Genomic DNA, 18,268 nt, shown 5'->3' on the forward strand with positions numbered 1-18,268 from the left:
CAGACTGATGGCATCTAAGTGGCCTGGCAGCATGGCTGCAGATTTATCAAGAAACTGCCTTTTCTTCCATTAACATAATTAAGACAATGAACTACGCTGGGGGAAGTTCAAGATAAAAAAAAAAAAAAAAAAAAAGGAGACCTGTGCTAGGGGCTCAGAGGACGATTAATTACATTGAGGGTTGTATCAATCTAGAACTAAACAACTAATCTTAGGTTTGGGCTGTTAGAAATCCAAAATAAATGATCACCCAGAAGGAATGACAGTCCCCGCTCCAATGGGGAGCATGCCAGGTTCCTATGAAAGATGCTGGGAACAGGTGCAATTTTCCTCAAAGACCCATCAGTTAACAACCTCAGGAGCCATGTAGGTGATGCTTTATTTTCAGATCAGTGAACACCCAGCACCAGTCTAGCAAGCACAGGAGCCCAGGAGCCACCCACTAAGGTTCATTTATGAACTTTTAGAAAGCCAGGGAACTTTACAAAATGAAGATTAAGACAGGGGTGGTGGTGCACACTTTTAATCCTAGCACTCAGGAGGCAGAGGCAGGCAGATCTCTGTGAGCTCAAGGCCACCCTGGTCTACCTAGTGAGTTCCAGGCCAGCTGGGACTTCAGGGAGACCCTGTCTCAAAAAGACAAAAAAAAAAACCAAAACAAACAAAAAAAAAAACCTCCCCTTCTTCCTCCTCCTCCTCCTTTTTCTTTTTGGTGTGTGTGCATTCATGTGTGTGCAGGTGTATACGTGTATGTGGGTACACACGGAAGCCAGAGGACAACACTGAATATTCTTCCTCTGGCATCATCCACATTGTTTTTTGAGACAGGGTTTCTCACTGCCCTGGAGCTTGCCAAATAACTAGGCTGGCTGACAGCAAGCATGAGGGATCCACCCATTTCTGCCTCCCCAGCTCTGGGATTACATACTCATGTAACCATGCCCATAGTTTCTAAAACTCAGGTTTCTAAGGCTCAAACTCAGGTCCTTCCTTATGCTTGCAAGGCACGTTCTTTAGTGACTGAGCTATCTCCCCAGCCCCCCACCCCCCAGCCTTGCTTCCTGACTTACCTTTCCCTAAGGTGCTGAATCCCTTCATACCCATTTTAAGGTGCCTGGCCTATTATGAAAGGCGTTCATTAGCATATTTTGCTGAAAAGAAAGAGTTTGGAGTGAATAGAAACTTCATTATGTCATCTGGCCTCTCTGTTAAGCTGTGAATCTTGCCCACCACGTTTTTGTTTTGTTTTGGTTTTTGTACAGGCTGTTCTCTTCCTACCACCACCTCCCTCATGCTAGAATTACAGGCATATAATTCTAGCTCTGATACATTCTTTGTTTGTGAGGTATGGACTGGGCATCTTTAGAGTTAAGAACCTCACCATCCAAACAAGCCATCCAAAAAGCACACTCTGCCTTGTGCTTTTAAAATCACAATCTCGTCTCAAGCTCCTGCCTAGTCTCTGGAACCACTTAACATCCTCTGAAAGCACTGCCCCTCCCCCAACTCACTGTTCTAGAAGATTCCCCTCAATCTAACATGTGAACTTATGTTATATCCCAGAGGAGTCCATTTGGTTATAAACAGCTCTGTAGTGACTTGTAGCCTCCCCTGCAAGTGGTAGGCCCTGCTCTAACCAGGCCCACCACGGTAGACCAGGTCCTGCCCACCACCCTCTGGCAGCCTTACTTCCTTCCATGCAGCAGAGGGTCTTTGGCAGGCATCCATCAGGATACAAATTCTGATGGTTAATCTTGATCATCAACCTGACTGCTGCAAGCCCACTGTTAGAACCAGCCCTGGCATGTTGAGCCCTGGCTCAACAGACGAGTGCTCAATGAATGAACACGCTCATGCTGATGGCTGCCTTGCACATCCCTCCCTGACCAACTACATAGAAACCCGTCCTTCTTCCTTGTCAGTATAAAGCTTAATGACCAGGGCAGGAGCCAGAAGCAAAGAGACAGTTCTGAAAGAACGCTACTAGCCTTTTTACAGTGCAAGGTATGGAAGCAAGAAATCGCCTCTTGTAGTCACAGAAGGCTCTTCCTCTCAAGATATTTCAGTTTGTCAGATTCCCCTTTGGTTTCTTTTTTCCCAGTTTATTCACTTTGTACTTGCGCATGCACTTAAGCACACCTGTAGAAATCAGAGGACAGCCTGCAGGATTCAGTTCTCTCTTTCCACCATGTGGGTCCCAGGGATTGAACACAGGTCATATCGGGCTTGGCAGCAAGTGTCATTACCCACTGAGCCAACTTGTCAGCCCTCCCCATGGTTTCTTCATAATGGCTTCTTATTGGTAGTGTACATGCTAATACATTCTAGGCTGGGGACAGTTTTCTTCCAGGTAACCCATGGGGCATTGGATAAATGCAGTGTTTGCTGTTTGGAATTAAACCATGCCTCTGGAAATGCAACTACAACTTAATGAAATAATAATGCAAAATGCACAGTTCTAATGACTTATTTTAAGACAAGAGCCGTAACATAGAGTTTCTTGGACGGCCACCTTGCCATCAGGTAGTTCCCTTGATGGTTTTCCTTTTCATTCCTCCATATCTGACCTGAGCAATTTCATTTTCTTAGTCTCTCCTATCATCCACAATTCTGGCCCCGGGTTTTACAAATGCTTCTAAAACTCTGATCAGCCACGAGAACACTTTACACTGTGACCCAGCACAATAGAACTGAGATAAAGGCTTCATGTGTAACGGACTCTGAAATTTTCTATCATATTTCACATTTTAGAAATTATAGTCTGTCTGACCCACTAAATTGGTTTTACAGCCCACTGATGGGTCGCGATCCACAATTTGGAAACACTGCGATTTTTAGATGGCACTCAGGGACCTTACCACCCACATACCATCAGCATTAACTCAAGTACCATCTCAGGGTCTACGTCATCTCCAAGGACAAAAGATAGGCAGCCTTTAAAAAGCCAAGCATTTTTTAGCAGAAAAATAGTAACAATTATTCACCTAGAAGATTGAAATTACAGGAGGAACAGGAAGGAGCGTAGGCCTTCCTTAATGGAAAGGCAGGGAACAGCCATGCACTGCAGGAGAAGCGAGGGGTGGGCCAGTTAGAGACGCACAGTCTCCCAGAGACTAACAAGACATACTTTTGTTCAGACCCATAAAGACATTTCAAGCCAAGCTTCTGAGCTGGGGATATAGCTCAGTGGTAGAGTGCTTGCCTCAAATGCATAAAGCCCTGGGTTTGATCCACAGAACTACATAAAAACAAGCATGGCAGGGGGCTGGAGAGATGGCTCAGCAGTTAAGAACACTGGTTGTTCTTGCAGAAGACCAGGTTCAAATCCTAGCACCCACATGGCAGCTAACAACTGTCCTAACTCCAGTCCCAGGGGATCCGACAGCCTCTTCTGTCCTCCGCAGGCATTGCACAACACGGGTGCCCCTATCTAAATGCAGGCAATACATGTGTACACATAAAAAAAGACTGGGCAGCTTGGGGTACAGTAGACACTTGAGTGAGTAAGGTCTGCCTGGCAAGCGTCACCCACGGGGAGTGGGCGGGAGGGTGACACTGCCCCCTCAGGGTCCGTGGCCTGGCGGGGCTGGGGTCGGTGCCTCTGGCAGCTAAGGCCTGTGTGTTGGGAGGGTCCCCCAGGTCCCTCCAGAGTACAGCTGTTGGGGGCTCGCCTCTGTCTGAAGCCTGTGGACAGTGGGGTCCTGTCTACTCAGGCTAAAAAACAAGCACGGCAGGACAGGCCTGCAATGCCAGCACTCAGGAGGTGGAGGCAGTAGGATCAGAAATCAAGGTTATCCTTGGCTACAAAGTGAGATGAGGCCAGCCTTGTTCCTTTGAAAAACAAAATGAAGCCAGGTGTGGCTGACATACCTTTAATCTCAGCACTTAAGAGGCAGAGGCAGACGATCTCTGTGAGATTGAGGCCTGAGGCTGATCTGCCCAGCAAGTTACAGGCCAGCTGGTGTACAGGGAGACTGTCTCAGAAAAACCAAAAATTCAAAACACAAAACCAAAACAAAATAGAGCTGGGTGCGATGATGTACATGTATAATCTTAGCATTTTGGGAGATGGAGGTTGAAGGATCAGGAGCTCAAGGTCATCCTTAGCTAGGTAGCAAGTTCAAGAGCAACCTTGACTACATGAGATCTTTTCTCAAAAAAACAAATCAAAACAAAAAAAAACTCACGAAGTATCAAAAAGAAGGTTATTGGTTATCTTTGAACCCCTGTCTTCTCTGTCTCTCCCTGTTATCTCCAAGTGATGGGTCACCATGCCAAGTGACCAGCAACCATGCTCTAACACCCTTCTTTTCAGACAGCAGGGAGGGAAGGAAGGAAAGAGTGAAAGCCAGAAGTGGTGGAGTGGTGGTACTCACCTGTAATCCCAGTACTCAGGAGACTGAGGCAGGAAGATCAGGAATTCAAGTCCAGCCTCAGCTCTATCAGGGGACCTTCTGTGTGTATATGTATGGTCTGAGATGTCTGTGTGTATGCCAGGGTGTCTGTGTATAGTGATGTTTGTGTGTGTAGTGTGTAGTAAGGTGTCTATGTCTGTGTGTGGTGTGAGGTGTGTCTGTGTGTGTGGCGTGAGGTATTTATGCCTGTGTGTATGTATGTGGTATGAGAAGTCTCTGTGTGTATCTGTGTCTATGTGTGGCACATAAGGTATCTGTGTATGTCTGTGTTGTGAGGTGTCTGTGTATATGTGTCTGTATGAGGTGTCTGTCTATGTGGTGTGAGGTGTTTGTATGTGCATTATGTGAGGTGTCTGTGTATGTTGTGAAGTGCTTTTATATGTGTGTGTGTTATCTCTCTGTGTGTATGCATGTGTATGGTATTTGAGGTATCTGTGTATGTGTATCTGTATATGTGTGGTATAAGGTGTCTGTGGTGTGAAGTGTCTGTGAGGTGTGAGGTAATTATGTGTGTATGTGTGGTATAAGATGTCTGTGTGGTGTATATGTGGTGTGTTTATATGTGTTTGTGTATGTGGTGTAAGGTGTCTGTGTGCGGTGTGTATATTTGTGTGTGTATGTGGTATGAGGTATGTGTGTGGTGTGAGTGTGCCTATATGTGGTATGTGTGTGAGAGATGTGTGTGTGTGAGATGTGAGGTGTGTATATGGTATGTACATGTGTAAGATCTCCAGATACTCCTGAAATACCAGCACTAGAAATCAGTGCTGGACTTTCTCCACTCTGCCTTCCCCGCTTCCTCACAGTGAAGAGTGAACGGAAAAGGACTAAGGACGGAGACAGCCCCGATGACGGGGACCACCCTTCAACTCACCTTAGTTAAATCCATTCCAAGTTTGAGTTGCGAGATGAGGTGAAGGATTATACTGCGCTGATCCTCCATGACGCCCAAGTCTGTCTCTTCCTTATCTTCATTGTCACTTTGTTCATCTTCAGACAAAACCAGTTCAGGGCCTGAGTTTGGCTAAAATGAAATCACCATTGAAAATGATCATCAGTTCTGTCAGAAATTAGACACATAGTTTAGCTGGATGCTTAGCCATCAATGACTCACAAACCCTCCGCTGTTCGCAGGACATGTCTCTGCATAGTACTCCCTTGGCCAGGTAGAGGCTCAGCCTCCTAGAGGTCAGGCCCCGTGCCCACAGGCCCTGCATGTCTCTTGTCACCCACCCTTCATCTCTGATAGTCCTCCTGGCTGAAGGACTGTCTTTGACTTACAAAATAAGCAAACAAAAAGCATGTATGCCTTTTAGTAAACTATCGGGTATGTCCAACTTGCAGGCAAGAACAGCTACGCAAATCATAAACTTCCTGAAAACATAATGTTTTGTGATTAAAAAAGATATTCTATGTTTGTTTGTGCATGTGTGTCTGTGTGTGCACATGCCATGGTGTGTGTGTGGAGGTCAGAGGGCAAGGTGCAGGAGCTGGCACTTTTGTGCACCACGTGGGATCCGGGAACAGAATCAGGTAATCGGGCCTAGCAGTAATCACCTTTACCCGAGTCATTTCACTGGCCCATGATTTTTCTTTTTTCTTTTTTTGTAACTTATTTACAGAGCTCTGAATGTGAACTTTGTACATGACAACACTGTGTCACACATAATGCCAAATGGCTGGGCACCCCTGCCAGCACACAAACTGCACAGATATGAACCCCCAGTCTTGCCTACTGCTGAACAGCCTATGAACTTACACAGCCAGTACACTTTATACGTAATATAAGTTTTTGTTTATAACTAGAAGTTAGATTCTCCTGAGTGATTAAAATTACTGTCTGTTAGCAGAAACACTCTTCAAACGTTGTACATTTGTGTCCAGTTATGATTGACAGATTAGACATATTGAGCTTATTACACAGAAATGCAAGAATTCAAAACATATTAAGTATAAAAAGACATAGATTTGCCCACATGTCCTTGCAAGTTCCAATGATTTATTAACCTTATTAGACAGAAACCTCTTACATCTAAATATACTCCTAACACACACAGGGTATCAGTGGGTATTTTAAAATTTCAATTCAAATTGAATTTTCCATAGACATCCCTCAAGTGGTCCTTCATTTCCTCTAAATAAGCCAGGGGGAGGCCTCAGCAAAGCCAGCCTCCTCCTCATGCGTGTTATAGGACAGTACTGGTAAGCTGCTTGGGTAGAACATTCAGAACGATCAAGGTGCACTCATTTGCTCTGTGCTAGCAAAAACACTCAGGAGAGGAATAGAAAGTAAGGGTTTCTGGGTTTGTACACAGGGAACCTAGTTTACAGTCAGGAGCTTGAGGGTGCACACCCCCATGCCCTAGCTTCACCTCACTGACACATGCCCTTTCTGCTGTGGTGTGGTGGTTGAGCAGATAAGGCTGGAGTTCACAGGGCCACCTTTATAATCACCTTCCTCTGCTTTCCCTCGCTCCCTCCTCTGGGTTGCAGGCCAGTGTCCCATGGGTGCTCAGGTCACCCCTTGAATTTCCAATCTGACCCAGCTGAAGTCACTCAGCTAGGACACACATCCCTCCCAGGGTCAAGGGAACTACAGTGTTACTCCCTTTGAAGTACTCAGGGAACAGGTACCTCTGTGTGTGTGTGTGTGTGTGTGTGTGTGTGTGTGTGTGCAGAGTCCCAAAGGCAGCTGGAGAAAGGGGAGGGGTGCACCTGGGCATCTTGCTTTAGGAGGAAAATGACAGAAATTAACCAAAATTGATGGAGCTGAAGGTTAAAGATGGTCCTGAACTACCGGCCATCTGCTGCTGTCAGAAAGCTGTGACTGGGAGCTAAGCACCCAGCAGTGGTGAGTGCCACCACTCTATGAAACAAACCGCCCTTGCTTCTGAAGATGAACTTCCCATTGGCCCACAAGCCAACAGCACAGGGAGATCTTCATCTTTCCCATCCACTACCACACTCACTGGGACGTACTTGTTCACAACCACACACATATTCCTGTGCGGTCCAGTCTACTTGAAAGTTAAACCCGGCCTGTCCTTGACTTGAGTGGCCAAAAGGTCTTCTGCAAGATCTTGCCACCAAACACTGAGAACAATACAAACATTTATAGCCCCTCCCAGTTCAGTTCCACACCAGAAACCCCTGTGCCACTCCTTGGGTGGGATCTGAATTCACTCAACACACAAGCAGCAATGGAAAGAATGAAGTTTGGTGCACAGGACCCAGGATGGACTCATCCTGGGAGAATGGTGGCCAGAGCTCCTGGGGTGGTGTGATGTGCTGTGAGGAAAGAAGAGCCATGGGGAGCCAGTGTCACCCCATGGCTGACACTGAGCCTTAGCAAACTTTCCCTAACTTCAGACAAGGACCCACCACCATTTGCTGTCTCTCACAGCTTTTGAGAACTTGCTTTATTATTATTATTATTTATTATTATTATTATTATTATTATTATTATTAATAGTACTATAGTAGTCATCATAATAGTAACAGAATGAATTATAAACAAATCTATCCAACCACAAGGGTAAAAGCAGTTTTTTTAAAGACCAAAAGAAGCAGGGGATGGTAGCTCACACCTGTAATCCCAGTACTTAGGAGGCTGAGGCTGGAGGCTTGCCATGAGTTTAAAGTCAGTCAAGCTACAGAGTGAGGCCTTGTCTCAAACACACACACACACACACACACACGCACACACACACACACACGTACAGTTTCACTTATTAACATTGATAGTATTTTACAGGGTGTGTGGTTCCACCCACCTGGGGTTCAATCCCTCTGCACAAAAGGCAAGCTACCCTCCCTATATGGCCCCTCCCAGGTTCATATTTGGGGTATAAGGAGACAAATAGGACACACTCAGGTTAACTGACAATGTGAACACAATCTGTTAGTGTCCACAAAGTATCCACTGCTCATAGGCACCACGGGGAATGGAGGCTTTGAAGCCGCAGGTTGTACATGGAAGTTAAAGGCTCAAAATCTTTCTTTTGCAAGGCAAGAGTTTTCAAATTCTGCTTTTCTGACATGGAATTTGAAGATACTGTTAACTAACTAAGTTATAGATACAGTTCAGTTGGTAGATTGCTTGCCTAGCATGTACAAACCCCTGGGTTTGATCCCTACCACTGCATCAACCAGGTGTGGTGGTGCACATGTATAATCTTAACACTTGGGAGGTAGAGGCAGGAGGATCAAAGTTCAAGATCCTCCTTGGCTACTTAGCAAAGTTTAAGGCCAGCCTGGACTATATGAGACATTATCTTAGGAAACAAAAGAGTTGCCTCAGTGATTAAGAGCACTTGCAAAGGACTCAGGTTTGCTTCCTAGCACCCATGGCAGTTATCAACTGTCTATAATTCCAGGGGATCTAATGCCCTCTTCTGGTCTCCATGGGTATTGCACACATGTGGTACACATACATGCAGGCAAAACATACACATTTAAGAAAACAAAACAAACAACCCCCCCCAAAGGTATTAACAACTGCCATATGATCTAAATATCACTCTCCACAGCCAAGCAATGGGCTCATCCATTCTCTGTCCTCCCTCTGCGGCAGCTGCTGCTTCTCTCCTGGGTGCCTTTGTGCACTCACAATCTTTTATTTTCACCTACAAAGCAATGTCAATGGGCTCACAGGACTCCAAGGGAGCAGAAGAGAGTTTTCCCATCTCAGGAAAAACACAGATGTCAGGAACGGGTTCGTAAACTGAATATATTAACATGACTTACACAAGAAGAATGTTCAGGGCTTCTCCCCCAGGGATCCTTACGAATGAGCCAATCCAGTCACAAAAATGTACACAAGCTTGAAGAGCAAATAGAATTAAAATATGTTTAAAGAGAAGTAGGCTTTGGAAAAATGAGGTTTTTAATAAAAACAAAAATTATGACTCAATATTTCTACCAGACAAGCACAGAACATATGGTGCTATGCGTATCAATGTGACTCAGGCCTGTTAAGAATGTGGGGAAAGATGGGTGAAAATTTGATGAATGATAAAAGGTCTGATGGACAGGCTGAGGTTTAGGGACCTTCTCTGGTGGCCTAATGGTACCCACAGCAAGAGTCCTTGGTCTGTAGGGCTGGAGAGGGAGGTCAGTTGATAGAGTGCTTGCCTAGCATGCACAAAGCCCTGGTACACTCGGGAGGTAGAAGTAGGGGAATCAGAAGTTCAGCATCATCCTAGCTATATAATAAGCTGGAGGCTAGTCTGGGATACATGAGACCTTGTCCCCCTAAAGTGGGGGGGGGTGTAGAGATATGATTCAGCAGTTAACACCCACATAACAAGGCAGGCAAGGTCCTATGCACACCTGCAACCCCAGCACTAAGAGGAGCAGAGACTAGAGGATTGCTGAGGCTTGCTCATGAGCTCCAGGTTCAGGGAGAGACCCTGCCTCAAAGGAGTAAGGCAGAGAGTGATGAGGACACCCAAGTCTTCTTGTGGCCTCTGCACACACACACACACACACACACACACACACACACACAGAGTCTTAGCCTAGACCCCATAAACTGTCTTTAGAATATCTAACACCATCCTTGAAATTCAAGGCGAAAAAAATGTACCTAGTCAGGGAACTGGAGAGAGAATTCAGTCAGCAAGGTGCTTCCTGTGCAAGCGTGCGGACCCAAGTTCAAATCCTCAAAACCCATGTGAAAAGGAAGGCACAGCAGCACACACTTGTAATCTCAGTGCTGGGGAGACAAAGTCAAGAGGATCCCCAGGTTTGCTGGCCAGCCAACCTTGCCTGATTGGCGAGTTCCAGGCCAATAAGAGACCCTGTCTCAAAAGACAAGATGGACAGTGTTTTTCAGGAAAGACACCTGAGGTTATACCCTGGTCTCCTCACACGTGTGCATAAACATATGCACTCATATTCACATATAGACCTGTACATACCCCTCCACACACACATGTGCCTGGCCAGTTTTCTGGAGAGATCTCAGAAGTGACAGAGAGTCTCTGCCCCTTGACTGACCTCAGCCCCTGGAGGATCAACAGTGAGACCTTGTATGAGATGGCTCTTGACTGGGAAAGGTCCAACTGAAGGCAGCTGAAGCATTTGCAGCTGGGACTCACCCTCCACTTCCTATGCAGCAGTGAGGAGTGGATCCACGAACCTCTCACCAGCAGCCATGGCTGGAGGGCACCTGTGCCTTGTGCTGGGTTGCAAGGGCTCGACAGCCCTCTCACTGAGAACATTGCTCTCATTTCTGATTTTGAACAAAAGTCTCCATTCTTCCACACATGCAAATTCCAAGCAAGACTGCAACTCTAATCTGTTTTATTCAACACACAGATGCAACTTAACTACAATTTGGGTCAGTTCCAGGAAAACCCACAAAACAGACATCCATGTACTTCCCTGAGGCAGGAGGCTCTTTCCCTCATTAGCACACTGAATTCTCTTTCTAGGGGCTTCCTGCCTTCCCTTCCTCAGACGCCCTCCACCCTTCCCCATCTTCCTTTCTCAGAAACCTCACGGGAGCTTCTATAAAAGACCTGTTCCTCATAAGATGAGGTCAATGCCAGAAATTTGAACTGACTCCCCTTTATCTGTACCTGCCTGGTAGCCAAATGTCTTAACTCCAGGGGTTTACTTTGAGGCACTATGGTAAAGAACTATCTGGTTTAGCATCTAGCTTTTTGACAAGGGTGTCTAAGTATGCCAAAGTCCTATATTACAGGCTAGTCTCCCTGTTCAGGCTGACCTTGAACTCTCTATATAGCCAAGGATGACAGTTGAACATCTGATCCTCAGGCTTCCAGAAACATCCTGCATGCTGAGATTACAGGTGTGCGCCACTATGCCTGGTTTATGTGGCACTGGGGATGAATTCAGGACCTCGTCCATGCTAAGCAGGCACTCCAACATCTGAACCATATCCCCAGCTTACAATAGATAATCTTAACACAGACCTCACAAGATCAGATACTGCCCTGGAAATCCACATGCCAAGAACAGACAGTTAAGGCAGCGAGAAAATGAACAGTCAAATTCCCTTCTAGCAGCAAGCATATTGCAGTGCTATCAGTTTTGAAGTCTAGCATCACCCCCCCAAATCTATCTCGAACCCCTCCCAGCCTCAAAGAGAATTCTGAGGGAATTCTGAGGGTCACAGAAAGGTGGGTGGTAGGGAAGGACCACCCTTGTCTCCTTGAATGAGAGAGATGACAGAGGAACAGCAACAGAGCAAAGGATGAACCAGGACTATCTCCTCGCTTACAACTTATTTCTCAAGGCAGCCACAGAGCATGTAGTCATGTGACATAAGGACTGCAGGCTGTCCAAACAGACAGCCTTTCTCTACAGGAGCTGGGGGTCAACAGAAACTGGAGAGCCAGCAAGTGAGAGTTCCAAGAAAAATAAGAGCAAGGGGCTGAGCCCCAGGTATTGGGGAAACTAGAGTAGTGGCTGAATGGGAGCCTGACAAAGGAGAGGAATTTAAAGAAACACATGAGGGGCTGGAGAGATGGCTCAGTGGTTAAGAACACTGACTGTTCTTGCAGAAGACCCGGGTTCAAATCCCAGCACTCACGTCAGCTAACAACTGTCCGTAACTCCAGTTCCAGGGCATCCAACAGCCTCTTCTGACCTCCACGGGCATTGCACAACATGTGTGCACTTACCTACATGCAGGCAATACATGCATACACATAAAATAAAAATAATAAATAAAATTAAAAAAAGAAACACGTGAATGTCCATAACAGTCGCAGAGGGGCTTGAGTGTGGGTAAGAGATACAAGGGCCCAGGAACCATGACTGAATCCTTTTGTTGTTGTCATTTTGGCCTTTTGAGATAAAGTCTCATGTAGCCCAGGCTGGCCTCAAGCTCACTATGTAGCTGAGACCAATTTTAAACTCTTAATTTTCTAGCCTCCACCTCCCAAGAGCTGGAATTATAGGCCTGCCCCATCACCTGGCTTCATTTTTTTTTTTCAGTTTTAGTAAGACCATTTTATTATCCTTGACAACATTTACAGAATCCATCTAATCCAAGGACTTAGTCTCCTTTATCATCAATCATTTTCTATTCACAGCATATTTAACCAAATTACTACAGTCATCACAGAATCCTCCAATATACATGTCTCCCATCCTGAGAACCCCATCTAACAATCAAATGCCACAGAAACTGGCACCATGGCATGTGAGGACCCAGGCCACCCTACACCTGTGCCAATAACATCACGGGGTGTGTGAAGACTGCCTTGTCCCTTGTTCTCCCCAAAGTCACATGAAGACCAAGTGCGAGGTGTTCGCTATCACATGCTTAGAAGAACCGTTTTCCTGAAGGACAGAGGAGCATAGTTTTGTCATAAGAATGCAAAAACAGTTGCTTCTGGTGACCTACTGTCCTTATCGGAGGTGAGATTTCTCCACTGGAAGAATCTCTTTGGTGCTTGTGTCTAGCTTCCCAAAAGTAGGCCATGGTTGGCAGGTGGAAGGCCTCTCAGTGGAGTGGAAGGATTGCCCATGCTGGGCAGTAGCATGCCGCAAGCAGATGTTGAAGAGGTGCCTTCTATTGGGTCTTGCCCAGCTGTGGCCCCTTTGCCCTGATGCAGGGTAGCTGTCGAAGGCTCCCACTCATGTACACTTCTCTGTGTGAAGCTGTTTCCAAAGCCAGGTGACCCACAATGCCTGGAAAGGCACCACTGTGTGTTGGGGGGGTCTTATCTTGTCATGTGGAGGTAGGTTTGATGACGAGGCTGCTGCGATGGGAGCCCAGATGGAAGCGTCAGCTCTTATGCTGGCCGGGTGTAAGGACAGTGTGTCCACACAGCAGGCTGGGCCTCACTGCCATCCGGAGATACTGATTTGGCTGGCGCTGACATCACAATCCTTCTGCTGCCTTGCGAGGGGCTGAGCTGGCTTTCTTGGGCTAACCACACATACACACACATTTACCACACTTGGCTCTCATAGACTGGAAGGACAGGTGCTCTTCCCAAGCAAACGGGCCAACCTGCAGAAAGGTTAATTTTCAATAAAACACACCCTGGAAGGTTGAAAGAAGTCACTCCTGGGGAGGGAGCGTGTAGGGGGTACTTGGGGGCCAATGTCATCAGCAAACATAATCAGGAACAGTTACAAGAGGATTGAGGTAAATGGTGCGGGGGAGACATTTGTAAGAAACAAAAGCATTTTCTGTCTCATTTCATAGCTGCTCAGGAACTGGGATCTAAGGGAACAGGGAAAAAGGAGCCAATTAAGAAGGAGCAAAGAAAACCAAAGGAGGAAACGCCACAGCAGCACCAGGTGGGATGGGGAGACCAGTGTCCCGTAGCTGTGGGATAGTGACAGCTAACATGCAGGAGGCAGAGACTCTACTGCAGACAGAGGCCATTAGCAGCAGCCCCAGGAGAGGGGAAAGGTTTGGGCGTCCAGGATTGAGAGTGCCTCTGAGGACCAAGTTTTGCCGAGGGCTTCCCAACATTACTTCAAGGAGCAAAGAGTTGGCCCTTCCAAAGCAGACTTTGCACTGAACTGGTATTGTTCATGTCTTTTAACCTTCTTGCTTGGAGCTTTGTTTTAAAGAATAAATTGTGGGGTGTGTTGTGTGTGTGTGTGTGTGTGTGTGTGTGTGTGTGTGTGTGTGTGTGTTTTGGGTGTGTGTGCATGTACATGTATGTTAGTGAGAATGGAGGCCAAAGGAACACGTTATTTCCTAAAAAATGCAGTATAACAGCTATCAGCGTGGCGCCGACATATTAGATATTAAAGACAATCCTGAGGTGACTTAAAGTGCAAGGGAGGAAGTGTGGCTTCACTTCATGAGACTGAAACATCTGTGGATTCCGATGTCTGGGTGGGTGTCCGGGAGTCATCCCAAAGATTCTGAGAAAGAACCATACTCTCGTCTCATGCTACTCTATAGTTTGCACTGTCTAATGTAATAGTAACTAGCTACATATGATTCATAGAACTTACATGAAATCAGAGTGGAGCATGTAGCTCAGTGGAAGAACATTTGCCTAGCATATGCAATGCTCTGATTCCATCTACCAAATAAACTCACAAAAAATAAATATAACCCAGGGAGATGGCTCAGTCAGTTAAGTGCTTGCCACACAAGCACGAGGACCTGAGTTTGGATCCCTGGGGATCCATGTAAAAAGTCAGGTGGGCTTAGAGTTGCCTGTGATACCAGTATTAAAGAAGCGGGGACAGGAGAGCCCAAGGGCAAGCTGACCGGTACGCTTAGCTGGAATCCACACGCTCCAGGTTTAGTGAGAGACCCTGCCTCAGTAAAATGGTGTGCAATCAAGCAAAACTCCTGATATTAACTTCAGGCGTGCACATACACACACACACACACACACACACACACACACACACGAACATCCACCCCCACCTGCACACGTGTACCCACACACATGTGAATATGTATGGATACATGCCTACACACCACATACATATCCAAAGCAAATAAAAAAATAAGGGCCAGCCAGGTGGATCTCTGTGAGTTCATGGCCAGCCCAGTCTACAGAGCAAGTTCCATGACAGCTATAGCTATAGGGAGACTCTTGTCTCAAAACAAACAAAAAAAATTTAAAAATAAAAAATAAACAACAAGGGCCAGCAAGATGGCTCAGCAGGCACCTCTCCCAAACCTCACCATTTGAGTTTGATCCCTGGAACCCACATGGTGGAAAGAGAGAACTGATCCACACATATTCATGCTGTAGCATGGCCCCCAATAAATTAAAAAATGTAATACAAGTATGTAAAAGTTAAACACAATTCATGGTGCTAGCCACGTCTTAAAGACTCCCCAGACCCACCCCATCAACACCATGAGAATTCGACAGAGAGGCAAAGTCCAAGTTGGGCGTGGTGGTGCCTATAATCCCAGAACCCTGGGAGGTGTAGGCAGGAGGATCAGGAGTTCAAGTTTATCCTAGGCTACAGCAAATTTGAGGACACCCTGAGCTATAAGAGATCCTACATTACAGAGGAGAGAGGGAAGGAGGCTGGGAGGAAGGAAGGAAAGGTTAGAGAGGAGAAAGGGAGGGAAGGAGGGAAGGAAGGAAGGGAGGGAGGGGAGGGAGGGAGGGAAGGAAGGAAGGAAGGGAGGGTCAATCCACTCTAATTCTACGAAATCAAACCTCTGGAGCTAGAGCACATCCTGCATTGTTTGTTCTTTGCTTTTCTTCTGAGGTATAATTGCTTGTACCTAGTGCAATGCACAGAATTCAGGGTGTAGTACCTCAAGTTTTGACAAACACCACTTTATAAGTAAATCCTTGTCATTGTAAGTGTACACTTCAGTGTTATGAACTGTCCTGGCATCATTGTGCAATCTTAGAACTTTCCAATTTGCAAAACAAGCTCTAGACTCAATGCACAGCAACTCCTCCCCAAACCCCTGAGAGCCTGTGTTAGAAGGAGCTGTCCAGGGAACTCTGATGTGCCCTAGTGTTTGAGATGCACTGCTCTAACCATCCCAACCACAGAAGCTGGAGGAACAGCAGAGAAAAGCAGCAAAGAAAAGTATGAGGCTCAGGCTGGAGAGATGGCTCAGCAGTTAAAAGCACTGGCTGCTCTTGCAGAGGACCAGCATGCACATGACACCAAACAATAACCTGTAACTCCAGTTCCAGGGGATCCGATGCTTTCTTCTGGCCTCTGCAACACTGCATGGCATGGGTGCACTTACATACATGCAAGCAATACACTCATACACATAAAATAAAATAAAGAAAAAAAAAGCATCAGATTCCCTAGCAGCTGGTCTCAGGGAAGAACACAGTGGAGGTGACAGTCCAAAGCCAGTCCTGAGCATCACCACCCAGTTTCAGCACCCAGCGAGGATCTGGCTCTGGGCTAGATCCTAAGGGGATCAGACAATCAGACACTTTCCCCCAAGTACTCCCAAGTTAGAAAAGGAAGTTGTTTCCTTGACGTTATTCCAGAATCTGGAAATTTCACTTAACACCAAAACAGATGCAGAAAACTATCCACTTTGATTAGACATGAGAGACTAGATTGTGTTTTCAGTCGTGCTGTGCCAGGTGATCACTCAGTTTTCACTGTGCATTTTAGCCATTCATTTTCATCCTTTCTGCCTCTCACCTTGAAATTCCCCACCGGATTTTCCCAGTGGAAATCGAAGAAGGGCTTGACAGTACAAAGGAAATAACCAGCAGTCCCGAAAACCATACAGTAGTTTTGATTTGCAAGTCTTTAAAAGCAAGAGGCATTTACCGTTCTTCAGGCAAACAGGGATAGCATCGTGAATAATGGAAAAGCAAAGTGCATTAAGAACCCCAAGCAGATAATGTTCTCCCAGAGCCACAAGGCAGGCAACAGTCACCAAGCTGGCCACATAACACACACTCTGTAGCAGGCCAGCCTTAGAGGGAAAATAAGTAAATTCATCCCATTTTTGCTTCAAGAGGTGGGATCTCTGATTCATCACTGTCTCCTGCCTTCCACCCAACTGAGGACTGAACACCACAGGCAGAGCTGGGAATTTTATTTTTAATTTTTGAAGTATTTTATTGTTTATTTTATTATCTATATGAGTGTTTTGTCTGCATGTATGTAGGTGCACCATGTGTGCAATGCCCACAGAGGCCAGAAGAGGGTGTCGGATTCCCTGGAACTGGAGTTAAAGACAGTTGTTGGTTGCCATGTGGTTGCTGGGAATCGAACCCAGACCTTTGGATGAACAGCAAGTGTTCTTAACCGCTGAGCCATCTCTCCAGCCCCCAGAGCTAGGAATTTTAAACACAATTCAAAGCTCAGGTGATTTTAGACTGTGCTTTTCTTAAAAACTGCTCTCCTATAAACCAAATGTGCTCAGTCTTTCCTTCCTTCCTTCCTTCCTTCCTTCCTTCCTTCCTTCCTTCCTTCCTTCCTTCCTTCCTCCTTCCCTCCCTCCTCTCTTCCTCACTCTTTCACTTCCTTCCTTTCCTCTCTCCCTCTCTTCCTTGTTTCTTGAGATGGGGTCTTGCTATGTAACCCTAGCTGGGTTGGAACTGACTGTGCAGCCCAAGCTGCCTGGAACTTCTGGTGAGCCTCCTACCACAATCTCCCAAGTGCTCCAATTTCTCATCCAAGTTTCCAGAAACATTAAAAAACCAAGGAAATCCAGAAGTAGACTTGCAGTGTCTTCCTCTATCGTTCCTACGTTGTTTCGAGACAGGGTATCACAGAATCCGAAGTTCATGTTTCAGCCTGTCTGGTTGGCCAAGGAGCCTGGGACCTGCCTGTCTCGGCCCCCCACCCGCCCAGCACTAGGATTACAGGTACATGCTGTCACAGCCAGTTTTTAAATGGGCGCTGAGGAACAGAACTCAGGTCCTCATGCTTGCACAATAAGCCCTTTATCCAGTGAGTCTCTCTCCAGCCCCCTAGCTCTAATGTTTTGTAAAAAAAAAAAAAAAAGAAACCCTAACTCCTAATTCCACAGTGAGAAGCACCAATAACGCTCGATTACATCTCACCTCTCTAAGTTTTAGTCAATGCTGTTCTGCTCAAATAGCAGGCATTTTCTCTGATTCTAAATTTGTATTATACGTGAGTATTTTTCCAGCCACTGTGATGGAGGACATTAAAGGTTTCTCTGCCCTTTATATTCAAATGTGAATTGAATAAAGGATGTAAGAGAGTAATTGCAGCAATTCATATTTTTTCATGTTATTCTACTGTCATAAAACCCAAATGAGGCTTGCTAGGTCCTCTGCTGTCACGTTCCCCGCTCTTCTTTGCCCCGCTCTTCTTTGCCCCGCTCTCAAATGCTTCACTCAGCTTCAAAGGGAAATCTGAGAGACAGTTGTAATTATCCTCAGTAATTCCAGCAAAATGCAGTGACAGTATTA

General features: G+C 46.0%; 1 protein-coding gene across 1 annotated transcript in view; it reads right to left on the minus strand.

Annotated features, from left to right (window-relative positions):
* Positions 1 to 18,268, minus strand: part of Osbpl10 (oxysterol binding protein like 10) — a 330,111-nt gene that overhangs the window by 25,152 nt on the left and 286,691 nt on the right. The window contains exon 7 of the mRNA XM_008830466.2: positions 5,290 to 5,439. Within this exon, the coding sequence (XP_008828688.1) occupies positions 5,290 to 5,439 (150 nt within the window). The remainder of the gene's footprint in view (positions 1 to 5,289; positions 5,440 to 18,268) is intronic.

Source organism: Nannospalax galili, unplaced genomic scaffold (genome assembly GCF_000622305.1).
Source record: "Nannospalax galili isolate Female #2095 unplaced genomic scaffold, S.galili_v1.0 scaffold695, whole genome shotgun sequence".
In the NCBI taxonomy this organism is placed as follows: Eukaryota; Metazoa; Chordata; class Mammalia; order Rodentia; family Spalacidae; genus Nannospalax; species Nannospalax galili.